Source organism: Artemia sp. Qi Xiang Cuo, chromosome 19, assembly GCF_049724085.1.
Source record: "Artemia sp. Qi Xiang Cuo chromosome 19, ASM4972408v1, whole genome shotgun sequence".
In the NCBI taxonomy this organism is placed as follows: Eukaryota; Metazoa; Arthropoda; class Branchiopoda; order Anostraca; family Artemiidae; genus Artemia; species Artemia sp. Qi Xiang Cuo.
In genome coordinates, this window is record NC_142812.1 from 46,959,753 (window position 1) to 46,972,634 (window position 12,882).

At 38.2% G+C, this 12,882-nt stretch overlaps 1 protein-coding gene across 1 annotated transcript in view; it reads left to right on the plus strand.

Annotated features, from left to right (window-relative positions):
* Positions 1-12,882, plus strand: part of RecQ4 (RecQ4 helicase) — a 104,375-nt gene that overhangs the window by 43,723 nt on the left and 47,770 nt on the right. Inside the window, exons 6-7 of the mRNA XM_089105491.1 lie at positions 5,444-5,701; positions 12,169-12,381. Of these exons, the coding sequence (XP_088961617.1) occupies positions 5,444-5,701; positions 12,169-12,381 (471 nt within the window). The remainder of the gene's footprint in view (positions 1-5,443; positions 5,702-12,168; positions 12,382-12,882) is intronic.

Below are 12,882 nucleotides of genomic sequence, written 5' to 3' on the forward strand. Positions count from 1 at the left end.
GAAGCACACAGGTGGAAAAGGCAAGGCAGGTTATCATCAGCCCCGCCAGAAAATTTCTTTGGGGTGGTAAATACTGCTTAGTTTTCTAAGCAGTAGGAACTTAGTTTTCAGAAAATTTAAATGGTAATATTTTTCTTTTTCTGTTTATATGGAGTACTTCAATGTATTTAAACGAATGTATGTAATGTATTTATCGATAAGAAAATCCTGTTGTAGAGGTTGCGATGGCTTCAGTTATGAAGAAGATCAAACGTCTTACTGAATTTCCATCCATACAAACAATAATACTCCTTTTCATCCAACTGAAATTCTTTATTAGTTATATTAACAAGGACTTTTTACTAAAATTACTCTTCATCGCCAGTTTTTTAAGTATATTTAAATTCTATTCAAAATTGAAATTGTAAATTTAAACGTAGGACGGTACTAATCAACGTACAATTACTGATTTACACATTTTAAAAGCAATTGACCAGGGATTTAAGGGACCGTTACCTCAAATTATATCTTGAACAACCCTCAGGGCAAGGGTTTTAAGTTATGCCCTGGGGGTATATAAGGTTTTTAAAGAAGGCGCTGTCGTAGAAATTTCAAAAAATGCTCATTCGATTTTAAATTCAAAGGGCTAGTGCCCTTTTTAACAGTCGAAAGTGATCGGAGGGCAACTAACCCCCCCCCCCACGTCCATCATTTCGCCAAACACATCCAATTAAAATTTTGAGATAGCCATTTTGTTCAGCGTAGTTGATTTCCAGATAGAAAATATGTCTTTGAGGCGGACACTCCCCCTCAGCCCTCAGGGCAAAGGTTTTAAGTTATGCCCTGGGGAAATAAGGTTTTTAAAGAAGGTGTTGTCGTAGAAACTTCAAAAAAAGCTCATTCGATTGGAAATTCAAAGGGCTAGTGCCCTTTTTAATAGTCAAAAGTGATTGGAGGGCAAATAGCCCCCCCCCACGCCCATCATTTCGCCAAACACATCTAATTAAAATTTTGAGATAGCCATTTTGCTCAGCGTAGTTGATTTCCAGATAGAAAATATATTTTTGAGGAGGACAGTCCCCCAAAGCCCTCAGGGCAAGGATTGTAAGTTATGCCCTGGGGGCATATAAGGTTTTATTGAAATCTTTGTCGTAAAAAATTCAAAAAAGGCCCATTCTATTGGACATACAAAGAGCTATCGCTCTGTTTGATATTCGAAAGTGATTTGAGGGCAACTAACCCCCTCTCACGCCCACCTTTTCCCAAACACATCCAATCAAAATTTTTAGATAACCATTTTATTCAACGTAGTTGAAAGTTTTGGAAATTAGATCTTTAAGGATGACAACCACTCTCCCCACAGCCCTCAGAGCCAGGGTTGTAAGTTATGCCCTGGGGGTATATACAGTTTTTATTGAAAGCGTTGTCGTAGAAACTTCAAAAGGGCTCATTCAATTGGAAATTGAAAGGGCTAGTGCCTTTTTTAATAGTTGAAAGTGATTGGATAGCGACTAACGCCCCTCTCACGCCCATTATTTTCCCAAACATATCGAATCAAAATTTTTTAGATATCCATTTTGTTCAACGTAGTTGAAAGTTCTGGAAATTAGGTCTTAAGATGATAACCCACTCAGAGCCCTCAGTGCAAGGGTTGTAAGTTATGCCCTGGGGGCATATAAGATTTATATAGAAAGTTGTTGTATAAATCATAGGCAGCACGATCGCGCTGCCTAAGTAAAGAACGGGGATACTCGAGACCGAGCCAAGAAACGGGGACTAAGTAAAGAGGAGGACACTCCCCACAACCCTCAGGGCATGCCTTGGGGGCATATAAGAACTATGTTGGCACAATTTATTATTTATTAATTTTTTTCCTTTAGAGCAGGGCACTTCGTATCGAAGAAGTTGTCGTAGAAACTTTGGAAAGCACTCATTCAATTGGAAACTGGAGCGGCTTGTCCCCTTTTTAATAGTCGAAAGTGATTGGAAGGCGACTAAAACCCCATCCATGCCCACCATTCCCCGAAACACATCCAATCAAAATTTTGAGATATCCATATTGTTCAGCGTAGTTGATTTCTAGATATAAATTATGTTTTTGAGGACAGTTCCCCAGAGTCCTTAGGGCAAGGGTTGTAAGTTATGCCCTGGGGGCATATAAGGTTTTTCATTGAAGGCGCTGTCGTAGAAACTTTTAAAAAGGCTCATTAGATTGGAAATTCAATGGGATAGTGGCCTTTTTAATATTCGAAATTGATTGGAGGGTAGCTATCCCCCCTCTCACGCCTACCTTGTCCCAGACCCGCTCTAATCAAAACCTTGATAGCCATTTTATTCAACATTTTCTTATGTTCTATACAGAAAGTCTTTGAAGCTGACAACCCCCCCCCCACAGCCCTCAGGGACCGGGTGTGAATTTATGCCCCGAAGGCCTATAAGGTTTTTATATAGCGCGTTGTCGTAGAAACTTCAAAAAGGGCTCATTCGATTGGAAATTGAAATGGCTAGTGCCCTTTTTAATAGTTGAAAGTGATTGAAAAGCAACTAACACCCCTTCCCCGCTCACCATTTCCCAAAACACATCCAATAAAGATCTTGAGATAGCCATTTTTTCCACGCAGTTCAAAGTTCAGGAAATTATACCTTTGAGCAGGACACTCCCCCCACAGTCTTCTGGGCAAGGGTTATAGGTTATGCGATAGGGGCATATAAGGTTTTTATTGAAATCTTTGTCGTAGAAACTTGAAAAAGGGCTTATTCGATTGCAAATTTAAAGGGCTAGTGCCCTTTGAAGGGCTAGTGCCCGTGATTTGAAGGCAACTAACACCCCTCTCACGCCCAATTTTTCTCCAAACACACCAATCAATATTTTAGATAGCCATTTTATTCAACGTAGTTGAAAGTTTTGGAAATTAGGTCTTTAAGGATGACAATTCCTCCCCCTCCCCCAGCCCTCAGGGCAAGGGTTGTAAGTTATGCCCTGGGGTCGTATAAGGTTTTTATTGAAAGCGTAGAAACTTCAAAAGGGATCATTCAACTGGAAATTGAAAGGTCTAGGGCCTTTTTTAATAGTTGAAAGTGATTGGAGAACGACTAGCGCCCCTCTCACGCCCACCATTTTCCCAAACACATCCAATCGAAATTTTGAGATATCCATTTTGTTCAACGTAGTTGAAAGTTCTTGAAATTAGGTCTTTTACGATGATAACCCCCTCAGAGCCCTCAGTGCAAGGGTATTAAGTTATACTCTGGGGGCATATAAAGTTTATATAGACATTTGTTGTAGAAATTTCAAAAAGGGCTCATTTGATCGGAAATTGAAAATACCCTTTTTAATTGTCGAAAGTGAATGGAGAATAATTCACCCCCCTCTTATGGCCACTATTTCCTCAAAAATGTTCAGTCAAAGTTTATACACAGCCATCTTGTTAAACGTAGTTGTAAGTTCTTGAAATTATGTATTTAAGGATGAAGAACCCTCCAAAGCTCCAAGGGCAAAGGTAAGTTTTGCCCTGGGTTCATATAAAGTTCTTATAGATAAAGTTGTCGTAAAACTTCAAAAGAGTATCATCGAATTCGAAATTGAGAGGGCTATTGGCCTATGTTATGGTTGAAAGTGATTGGAGGGTAAATAAACCCCCTCTCACGCCCACCATTCCTCCAAACACTTCCAATCAAAATTTTTAGATAGCCATTTTGTTCAACGTAGTAGAAAATTCTGGAAATTGGGTCTATGAGAATGACACCCCCCCAGCACTCAGGGCAAGGGTTGTAAGTTATGTCCTGGGGGCATATAAGATTTTTATTGAAAGTTTTGTCATAGAAACTTCAAAAGAGCTCATTTAATTACAAATTGAAAAGGCTAGGGTCATTGTTAATAGTTGAAAGTGATTGGACAGCGACTACCGCCCGTCTCACGCCAGCCATTCACCCACAGACATCCCATCAAAATTTTTAGATAGCTATGTTTTTTAACGTAGTTTCAAGTTCTGGAAATTAGGTCTTAAAGAATGACAACCACCCTAACAGCCCTTAGGGTAAGGGCTGTAATTTATTCCCTGTGGGCATAAAAGGTGTTTATAGAAAGCGTTGTCGTAGAAACTCAAAAAGGGCTCGGTAAGGGTTGTAATTTATGCCCTCGGGGCATATAATGTGTTTATAGAAAGCGTTGTCGTTTCCAAATGGGCTCATTCGATTGGAAATCGAAAGGTCCAGTGCCCTTTTTAATAGTCGAAAGGGATTGGAAGGCTTGACATTTTTATAGTAAAGATCGAAGTGGGTATAATGTATTATATTTTTTTTGTTGATTTTTAGACCTGGGCACTTCGTATCGAAGGAGTTGTCGTGGGAACCAATCCTCAGATTTTAGAAATGAGGCCCATAGAGTGTGCCAAACGAGCTGGAAGTTTGAAGCGCGCACATTTCCTTGAAAGGCTCGATACATTAGAGTTCAGTATTAAAAACTAGATATGGGAATTCAGTTGCCATTCATTTCTACTGCGAAAGTAAAGAGAACTAAAAAAGAGATAAGAGTTACGAAAAAGTTTGTATTTAACGTACGTAGTGAGGCTTCAATACGTAAAACCAAGTGTTGGACCCTCATTTACACTTGGAGATGATTTGTTTGTTTTACTGCGAAATTGATAAAAAGTTGGATATACAAAACAGCGCCGGAAAGAGTATATAATTTGAAAATTCAGGCTAAAAACACAGACGCTAGTGTTCAGTTTCACTAGTTGTTACCACCCGATATGGTCCGTTTAGAAATAACATTTCAGTACAAGCTTTTGCAATTCGAACTAACAGTATAAAACTAACTCTTTGGGTTTTGGTCCATAGATATTTTTTTGTTTTGCTATTATCACTCTTTTTTGCATATTTATTCTTATTCTCATTAAAGAGATTGGCCATAATTTGGTTACTTGTTTCTTCCTCTTTTTTTTAAGAAAAATATATATGGTTGCCCAGTATCAAGTGCTTCCATGTCTTTCTTTGGGCGGGGACTTGGATTATTAATATGTTCCACTAGTGTTCATTTCCACTAGTATTCAGTTTGAAAATGCCATTTTTTTTGTTCTTGCTATGAAAAACAGGAAGGGCAAGAAAGAAAAAAGGAGACGTAAAAAGAGGCAAAATTAAAGGATTCAGTCTGCACTGATTGATAGTAATGTTGTACGAGTGTTAATTTTTGTCCGGGCACAGCTACGAGCTTTACAGGGAGGAGGTGGTTTTTCTTAGCGGAAAGTAGAAAGGATTGGAAGGTAGAATGGAATAGAGCTTACCGGATAATGGAGAAGTTGGGTTTTACTGAAGCAGTTGGATTGGGTGAGCTTGAAAAAGGGCTGTCCTTCAGCTTTTTGAGTCGCTTTCCCCTATAAGGTGGGGGGAGGAGTTCCTTTTTAATACTATTAGAACTAGTACAATCTAGGTATTATTACTAGCTTTAACATTTGATCCTTTTCAGCTATTGGGCTTACCAAAGTGCATTAAGGCTGTCTGTCTACATAGCGGACAATCAGAAAAGCAGAAAGCAAAAGTCACAGAGCTATTGAAAAGCGGTGAAGTTGCTGTTCTGCTTGTCTCTCCTGAAGCAATTGTCAGTGGTTCATTGGCCATGCTGTGGCATGAAATACCTCCCATTTCCTTTGCCTGTATTGACGAAGCTCATTGTATATCTCAGTGGTCTCACAATTTCCGCCCATCCTATTTGAGGGTGTGCAAGGTAAAACAAGGATTTTCTAATGTAATATCAGCCCATTTCGAAAACTTAAATACACAATATGAAAATATTTATTCCACAGCCTGTTCAGTTGAATAGTAATAGCACATCCGGCAAATAACAATTAAAGCCACCCACATGGTCTTACAAATGTAAAAGTATTTTTTAATAAATATACATGATAATGATTATCGTTGTCTTGACGGTAGAAATGACTACTCTACAATACTCAATAACTTTATAATCCACTTCAAATTGTGAGGCCTTGCTCTTGGGTGGAAGTTCTTCTACAAAGTCCAATCCTGGCAACCGCTACGCCTAAGAAAATCCAGTTTTTGATCTGGGAAAGTACAGAAATTTCTCAAAGGTTATTTTTCCTGATTTTGTGTACAGTTTTAATTCAAGTTCTAATTAGCAAATTGGCTGAAATATTTCTGCAGCCGTTGAAGATCTGTGAAATATTATAGGAATATCGCTCCTCAAGTATCATAACGGATTCCCTGTATGAAAAGCCGAAGCCAGGGTTTTGAGTTAGGGGGGGGGGGGGTTAAGAATATGCTGAAAAAATCGTTCAGTGTGGCGGTAAATACGGCACGAAAGCTAAATCAAGGCGCCAAAGACGCCCCAAGTTCCAAGGCGTTGGCACTGCCTTCAAATGGCTCACAGAACTGGTGAACTTTTTGAATTACCCTTACTCAATTTCTTTCTACCTTAGTTCTGCCATAGGATGGATGATAGACTGTTGGGGTTCCAACCCCTGTTTCTTTTCCTTTCAGATAAATGACCTGTTTTCGTTTTCTTAATTACATTTGCTTATAGTATAATTTCAAAAGACAGGTTAAATTCCGTTACTAAGCGATAGTGGTTTTGCAATAAATAAGCTGTGAACTAAGTTCTATTTTCGTACTTCCTGGTTTCGGGAGTCATTGAAAGATAAATCTAAGAGGTATAATTGGGTTTGAATGGGGATGTAGCTGATTGGCTGGGTCAAGTGACGGTCCACCCCTACGGACAGTGCTGTAAAGATTAATATTATTTTTTAGTCTGCGTTTTGACCCCATTCGGGGATATATATATTTTTGTGGTACTATTGTGACCTTTTGGAAGAATACAAGTAAGGTATTTTCTACAAACTGTGTACTAGTTTCCGTAACCCAGGCAGGGCAGGAATAGAGCTACGAGGTACCGTCATTATTATATTAGCAGGTTTGTTACCTCTAAGGGGAGAGTTAAAAGATTTTCGGGTCGTAACCCAAGGCGGGTATACTTGTCTTTAGAATGCAGCCATTTGACCATTCGACTATGTTACCATACCCTCGGATAAGGTCTAATGTAAATAGGGTAGCACTAAAACTGATATTCGTTGAACCGTTTTGGTAGACACGGGCATAGCATTATAATTTGGGGCCGGGGCTTTCCCCTTCAACAAGTGGTGACACCCGTATTACGACGCCAGTGGTGTTGTGGCCTACCGGTATAACACTGGTAACTAAACACCACGAACATTGGTGGCAACGCTCTTAACCGTTGGGGTAAGAGCGGGAATCCCACGCACATTTAGGCCGACAAGGGGTTCTCCCCTTCGATTAAGTCGCTTAGCAACCTTTTTGCGCCATTTTTAAATCAATAAGTGGCGACCCCCGTGCATACACCCTAATAAGTAGTGGCAGCAAGAACAGGAATTATTAACAGCGTTGATAATAAAAGAATTCCGCGTTTTCGAAGAGACTAGTCGAGTTAGCCTACATAGTGATAGTAGCCTATTGTGGTTACATATAAAGAGAAAAAAAATACAGAATCAATTAATAGAATTATCAAGATCTATTATGGGCTGTGCCTTGTGAGATCATAATTGAAAAATTTACGAATCAATATATCGCGCAACTAATTAGTATTCAAAAATATAAGGCTAAAATTGCTGCGTGTCAAAACAATTTTTCGCTAGAGGCCGGAAGTTAAATGGATAAAAGATTTTTCAGTTAGACTGAAGAGGTAATTTGAAGTTAACGGAATTTTGAAATTATGTCGGACAGAGATGAGATTAACTCAAGACCGAAAAGGGTCTTCAATATTATTTTCGTCCTTCATCGTCGAGCATTATTCATTCGATTATCTTAGGGGATGGGACCCAGAAAAAAGCGATTCATGGTTCACTCAAAGTTTTACTTCATTTCCCTTTACCCCTATCGTTTTCACTGGCCTTTGTATTTTCGGCCTTAGATTATTTGAAATTATGCCAAGGGGCAATTTACTTTTTTATCGAGATGTGGGGTTGTTTCCACAGATGGAAATTAAGAGGCTAGTCCAGCCAAATTTTCATGATGGTTGGCATCGTCATATGTGCCAGAAACTGATTCTCTGCTCCTCTCAAATGTAAATTCGTGAGAGCGAGAAAAATTTTTTGTTTTGATTGTGCTACGCACAATCATTATCTACGAATCTTGAAGACTTCAACTTACAAAATTTAATGCGGATACTAGACGATGTAGACCATGGTGGTCCTACAGTAGAGACGTGTCGATGACGACCGATCCAGAGCCAAGCGGTGGAAGTGGTAGCACAGACACTGGTGGAAGAGAGAAGGCAAATGGATTTTGTAAGGTTGAAGTTAACTGTTTATGTTTGTAAGGGTGGACCAAGGTAGCGCGTGGGCGGTCATTTATCTTACGGGGGGAGGTGTTGGGATTCCAACCCCTGTTTGTTTTCCTTTCAGATAAATGACCTGTTTTCGTTTTCTTAATTACATTTGCTTATAGTACAATTTCAGAAGACAGGTTAAATTCCGTTACTAAGCGATAGTGGTTTTGCAATAAATAAGCTGTGAACTAAGTTCTATTTTCGTACTTCCTGGTTTTGGGAGTCATTGAAAGATAAATCTAAGAGGTATAATTGGGTTTGAATGGGGATGTAGCTGATTGGCTGGGTCAAGTGACGGTCCACCCCTACGGACAGTGCTGTAAAGATTAATATTATTTTTTAGTCTGTGTTTAGACCCCATTCGGGGATATATATATATTTTTGTGGTACTATTGTGACCTTTTGGAAGAATACAAGTAAGGTATTTTCTTCAAACTGTGTACTAGTTTCCGTAACCCGGGCAGGGTAGGAATAGAGCTACGAGGTACCGTCATTATTATATTGACAGGGAGGTTTGTTACCTCCAAGGAGAGAGTTAAGAGATTTTCTAGCCGTAACCCAAGGCGGGTGCATTTGGTTTTAGAAAGTGACCATTTGACCACTCGATCGCGTTAACATACCCTGGGACAGGGAATACTGTAAATAGGGTAGTACCAAACCTGATATTTGCAGAACCGGTGTGGTAGACACGGGCATAACATTATATTTTGGGGCCGGGGCTTTCCCCTCCAATAAGTGGTGACACCCGTATATTACCACGCCAGTAGCGTTGTGGCCTACCGGTATAACACTGGTAACTAAACACCACGAACATTGGTGGCAACGCTCTTAACCGTTGGGGTAAGAGCGGGAATCCCACTAACACTTGGGCCGAGAAGGGGTTCTCCCCTTCGAGTAAGTGGCATAGCAACCTTTTTGCGCCATTTTTGCATCAATAAGTGGTGACCCCCGTACTTACACTCCAATATAGACCATCTATCAACAATGGAAATGAATCATTTTTATACAATTCTGAAAAAGCTATGCCAGCTTTGCCTCTCACAGAGACTATTTGTCTTGGCTTTACTCCAATTAGCTATGGCTCTCAAGTTGCTCCTCCCTTCCGCCCAAAGTTCAAAAGGGATTTACCCTCTCCCTCTAGCTGCGCCCCTGCCTGTATGTTTTACTGATCTGTGAATACTTTGTATTATTATGGCCCATGCTTAGCCGAATTGTGAAGTCGGTGAAGCGATTTGACGGTTTTTTTTTGTATACAGATGTTTTTACTGTTATTATAACACCTTATCTCAGTGGCACTCTTGTACAAGCTGTTTTCCCTCTAGTCTACTGCCCTTCTGAACTCTAAGAAAAATTTATAAATAAATTATATAAAAACTAAATAATATCGAAGACCACACTGCCTTTCTATGACGATAAATAAAAGTTCAAATAGGGATAAATCCTTTTAATAGACAGTGGTAAGTTTAAAAAAAAATACTAAATATTTCGATCACGTATGCAGTCATCATATTTATAGATGTAACCAAAACATCTAGTATTTTTGTGAAATTTATCACTGTTTATTAAAAGGATTTATCCCTATTTGAACTTTTATTTGTTTCAGTGGAATAATCATAGAAATGTATGCACTGTTTCATTTCGTACCCATTACAAAAATTTCAGTGCTCCAAGCAAAAACTCCAAACAAAACTCCAAGCAAAAACTCCAAACAAAACTCCAAACAAAAACTTAGTTAAATCTTAACTTTTGTTTAACATTATTGAAGTGTATTATGAAATTTGATGTTCGAGATGCCAAAAAATTTTTCTCTTCAGATTGTGATTTTACATTCAGTGTTTATATTTGGCGCTGTTACTGTATTTTAGTCCTTTATAATTGTTCAGATATTAAAGAAAACTTTAAAAAATTTTGTCAATGTTTATTTTGATAGCTTAAATTCCCCTCTACATCTCCAGTGATAAAAAATTGAGACGAGAAAGATACCATTGTGATTGTAAGTAGAAAAATTTTAAGACAAAATAAGAAATAACATAATAATGAGATAAGATAAGAAGATGATAAATAAATAAAATAAGAATAAGAAATGAAATAAGAAAAGACAAAAATTTAATTCCGTTGGGCCGTTGAATACTCATAACATACCGTCTAGCCTTTGTAATTTTATGATTTATAATTTTTTAATCTGTTTTGGTATGATATAGTACAGAATGATGTTATTACGTTATCTAGATTATTTTACGTTATCAATCCAAAGGGAAGCCAAAATAGCAACAAGTTTAAATAAGTACAGCATTTCCTTTTCTTGGTTTCGGTGATTCCTCCTTTAAAAAAGGACAAATAAATATTTCCTTCATTATGAACGCAATTTGCCTCGTCAAATAATACTGTTCTTGCAGTTTGTTATTTTGTGTACACTCAATTCCTCATTGTAGTAAATCATAATATTAACAAATAACAAAAATGAGGCAATGCAAACCGAATGGAAATTAATTAAAAAAAAACATTTTCCAAAAAAGAAGTTTTCAAAGAAAAGTAAAAAGCCATATTGAATCCTAAGACAAGCATAAATAAGGTCATAAATAATCAAGTCCTAAACGAACATTAATCACCATTTATGAACCCGTGAAAGAAGAAAAGAAACTAAAACAAACAATCAAGTCAGATACAAACATATAAGATACTGCTGTAGACAGAAAAAGAGAAAAAGAAGATAAAGAAAGTTGACACATCACTGCTTCCCGTTCTACTACTACTACTACTAACAACTCACCGCAGTACAAAGCCGCCTGAGGCCAACACAGTCACGCACGCTCCTCCTCTATCCCGATCAATTCAAAGCCTCCCTCTTTACACCGTCCCGGGAAGTTCTTGATTCCCTTATACATGTCTTTATGACATCCTACCACCACACCTGCGGACGACCTGCTTTCTGTTTGGAGCTAGACGGTTGGCAGTTACTTCCCGTTTGAAAATGTTAATTTCCTTGTTCCTCAAGATGGGTGACACTAATTCGTCTATATGGTGTTTTCGGCTATGGGGATTGCAGTGGTGTTGTTTTCTTTTTGATCTAACATTATTTGGAGGGGGGGGGGGCATTCAGGCTGTTTTTCGGGATGCCCATAAATTTGTTTTCGCAATAAACTTTTATCATTCAGATGAATCGAAATAATAGTTACCATTCTTGAATCAGCCTATAACGGCCATTCTTCCTCGTCTGCTAGTTTTTTTTTTCTTCCGAAATGCATCTTTAAATTTTTGGTTCGTATATGTTAGTTTGTTCTTTACTAGGTTGCGGCAGATGTCACAACTTTGAACTCAATACTAACATAGAACGACTAGCATTGATATTTGTTTTGTCTTAGTTATTTTATTTATACTCTCCATTTTTTGATCGGCTAATAAAACGTTTGGAGGAATGAAAACGTTTGAGTACGTCCAGAATTTGTTTTTTATTTATTATTTTCTTTATACTCTCCGTTTTTTGCGCTAATAAAATGTTTCGACGGATGAAAACGTTGAAATGAAGATAGATAATGAATAAAAAAGATGCAATTTTTTTTAAAGCGTCCTTTCTTTCAACCTCGACGTTGCGAAAGGGTGGCAAATTTACTGTTTTTTGAGAAGTGGCTTCCATGGTCCTATACTGATAAAGCATTTACTTTAGATTTCCGGTTCCTGGGGGGGGGGGCAAAGAGTCAGTATTCGGGTAAAGTGGGGTGGAGGAGGGGTTTGCACAGTAGTGTTGGCCTTACGTGGTTTTGTGCCAATTGTTTGTAGCTATAGTAGCAGATCAAGTTTTTTTTATATATTTACTAATGAGTCCCTGTTTCCAGATACTTCGAAATCGGATGGGGGTTAGAACTATCCTTGGTTTAACAGCAACAGCAACCAAACCTACTCTCAGTGGTGTATGTGAGTCCTTAGGAGTACCGCCAGAAAGCGTAATTCGCGGACAGGTGCTACCTGATAACCTCTTGCTTACTGTTTCAAGAGACTCAGATAAAGACAATGCTCTGATTACACTTCTTCAAGGACCTAGATTTGAGGTAAGAATTAGGAATATTTCTTTTGAAAATTGAACAAAAAAGTTTTTTTTTAACTGAAAGTAAGGAGCAGTATTGGAACTTAAGATCAACCGAAATTATTACGTATATGAGGGGGTTTGAATCCTCCTCAATACCTCGCTCTTTACTCTAAAGTTTGAATTTTTGTTCCAATAATCGAAGAATGACTCGTGAAACACAAGGGCTGTTTAATTAGAATAATAAGCTTTTTTAAAAGTTCCAAAGAAAACTTTATCGTGAAGAGCGAGGTAGGGAAAACCCCCCTCATATACCTAATAATTTCTGTTCGTTTTAAGTTTTAATGCTGCTCCTTACTTTAAGTTGAAAAAACTTTTTTTTTTTAATTTAATTTCTTATCGTTTTTTTATGATGCCGGGAAATCCGACTCTCCCTCTATGGAAAATTCTCTTTTCGCTCGAAAAATTCCTCTATAGAAATATCCTCCCACGCAACCCCCCCCACTAGAAAAGCCCGCCCTTCTCC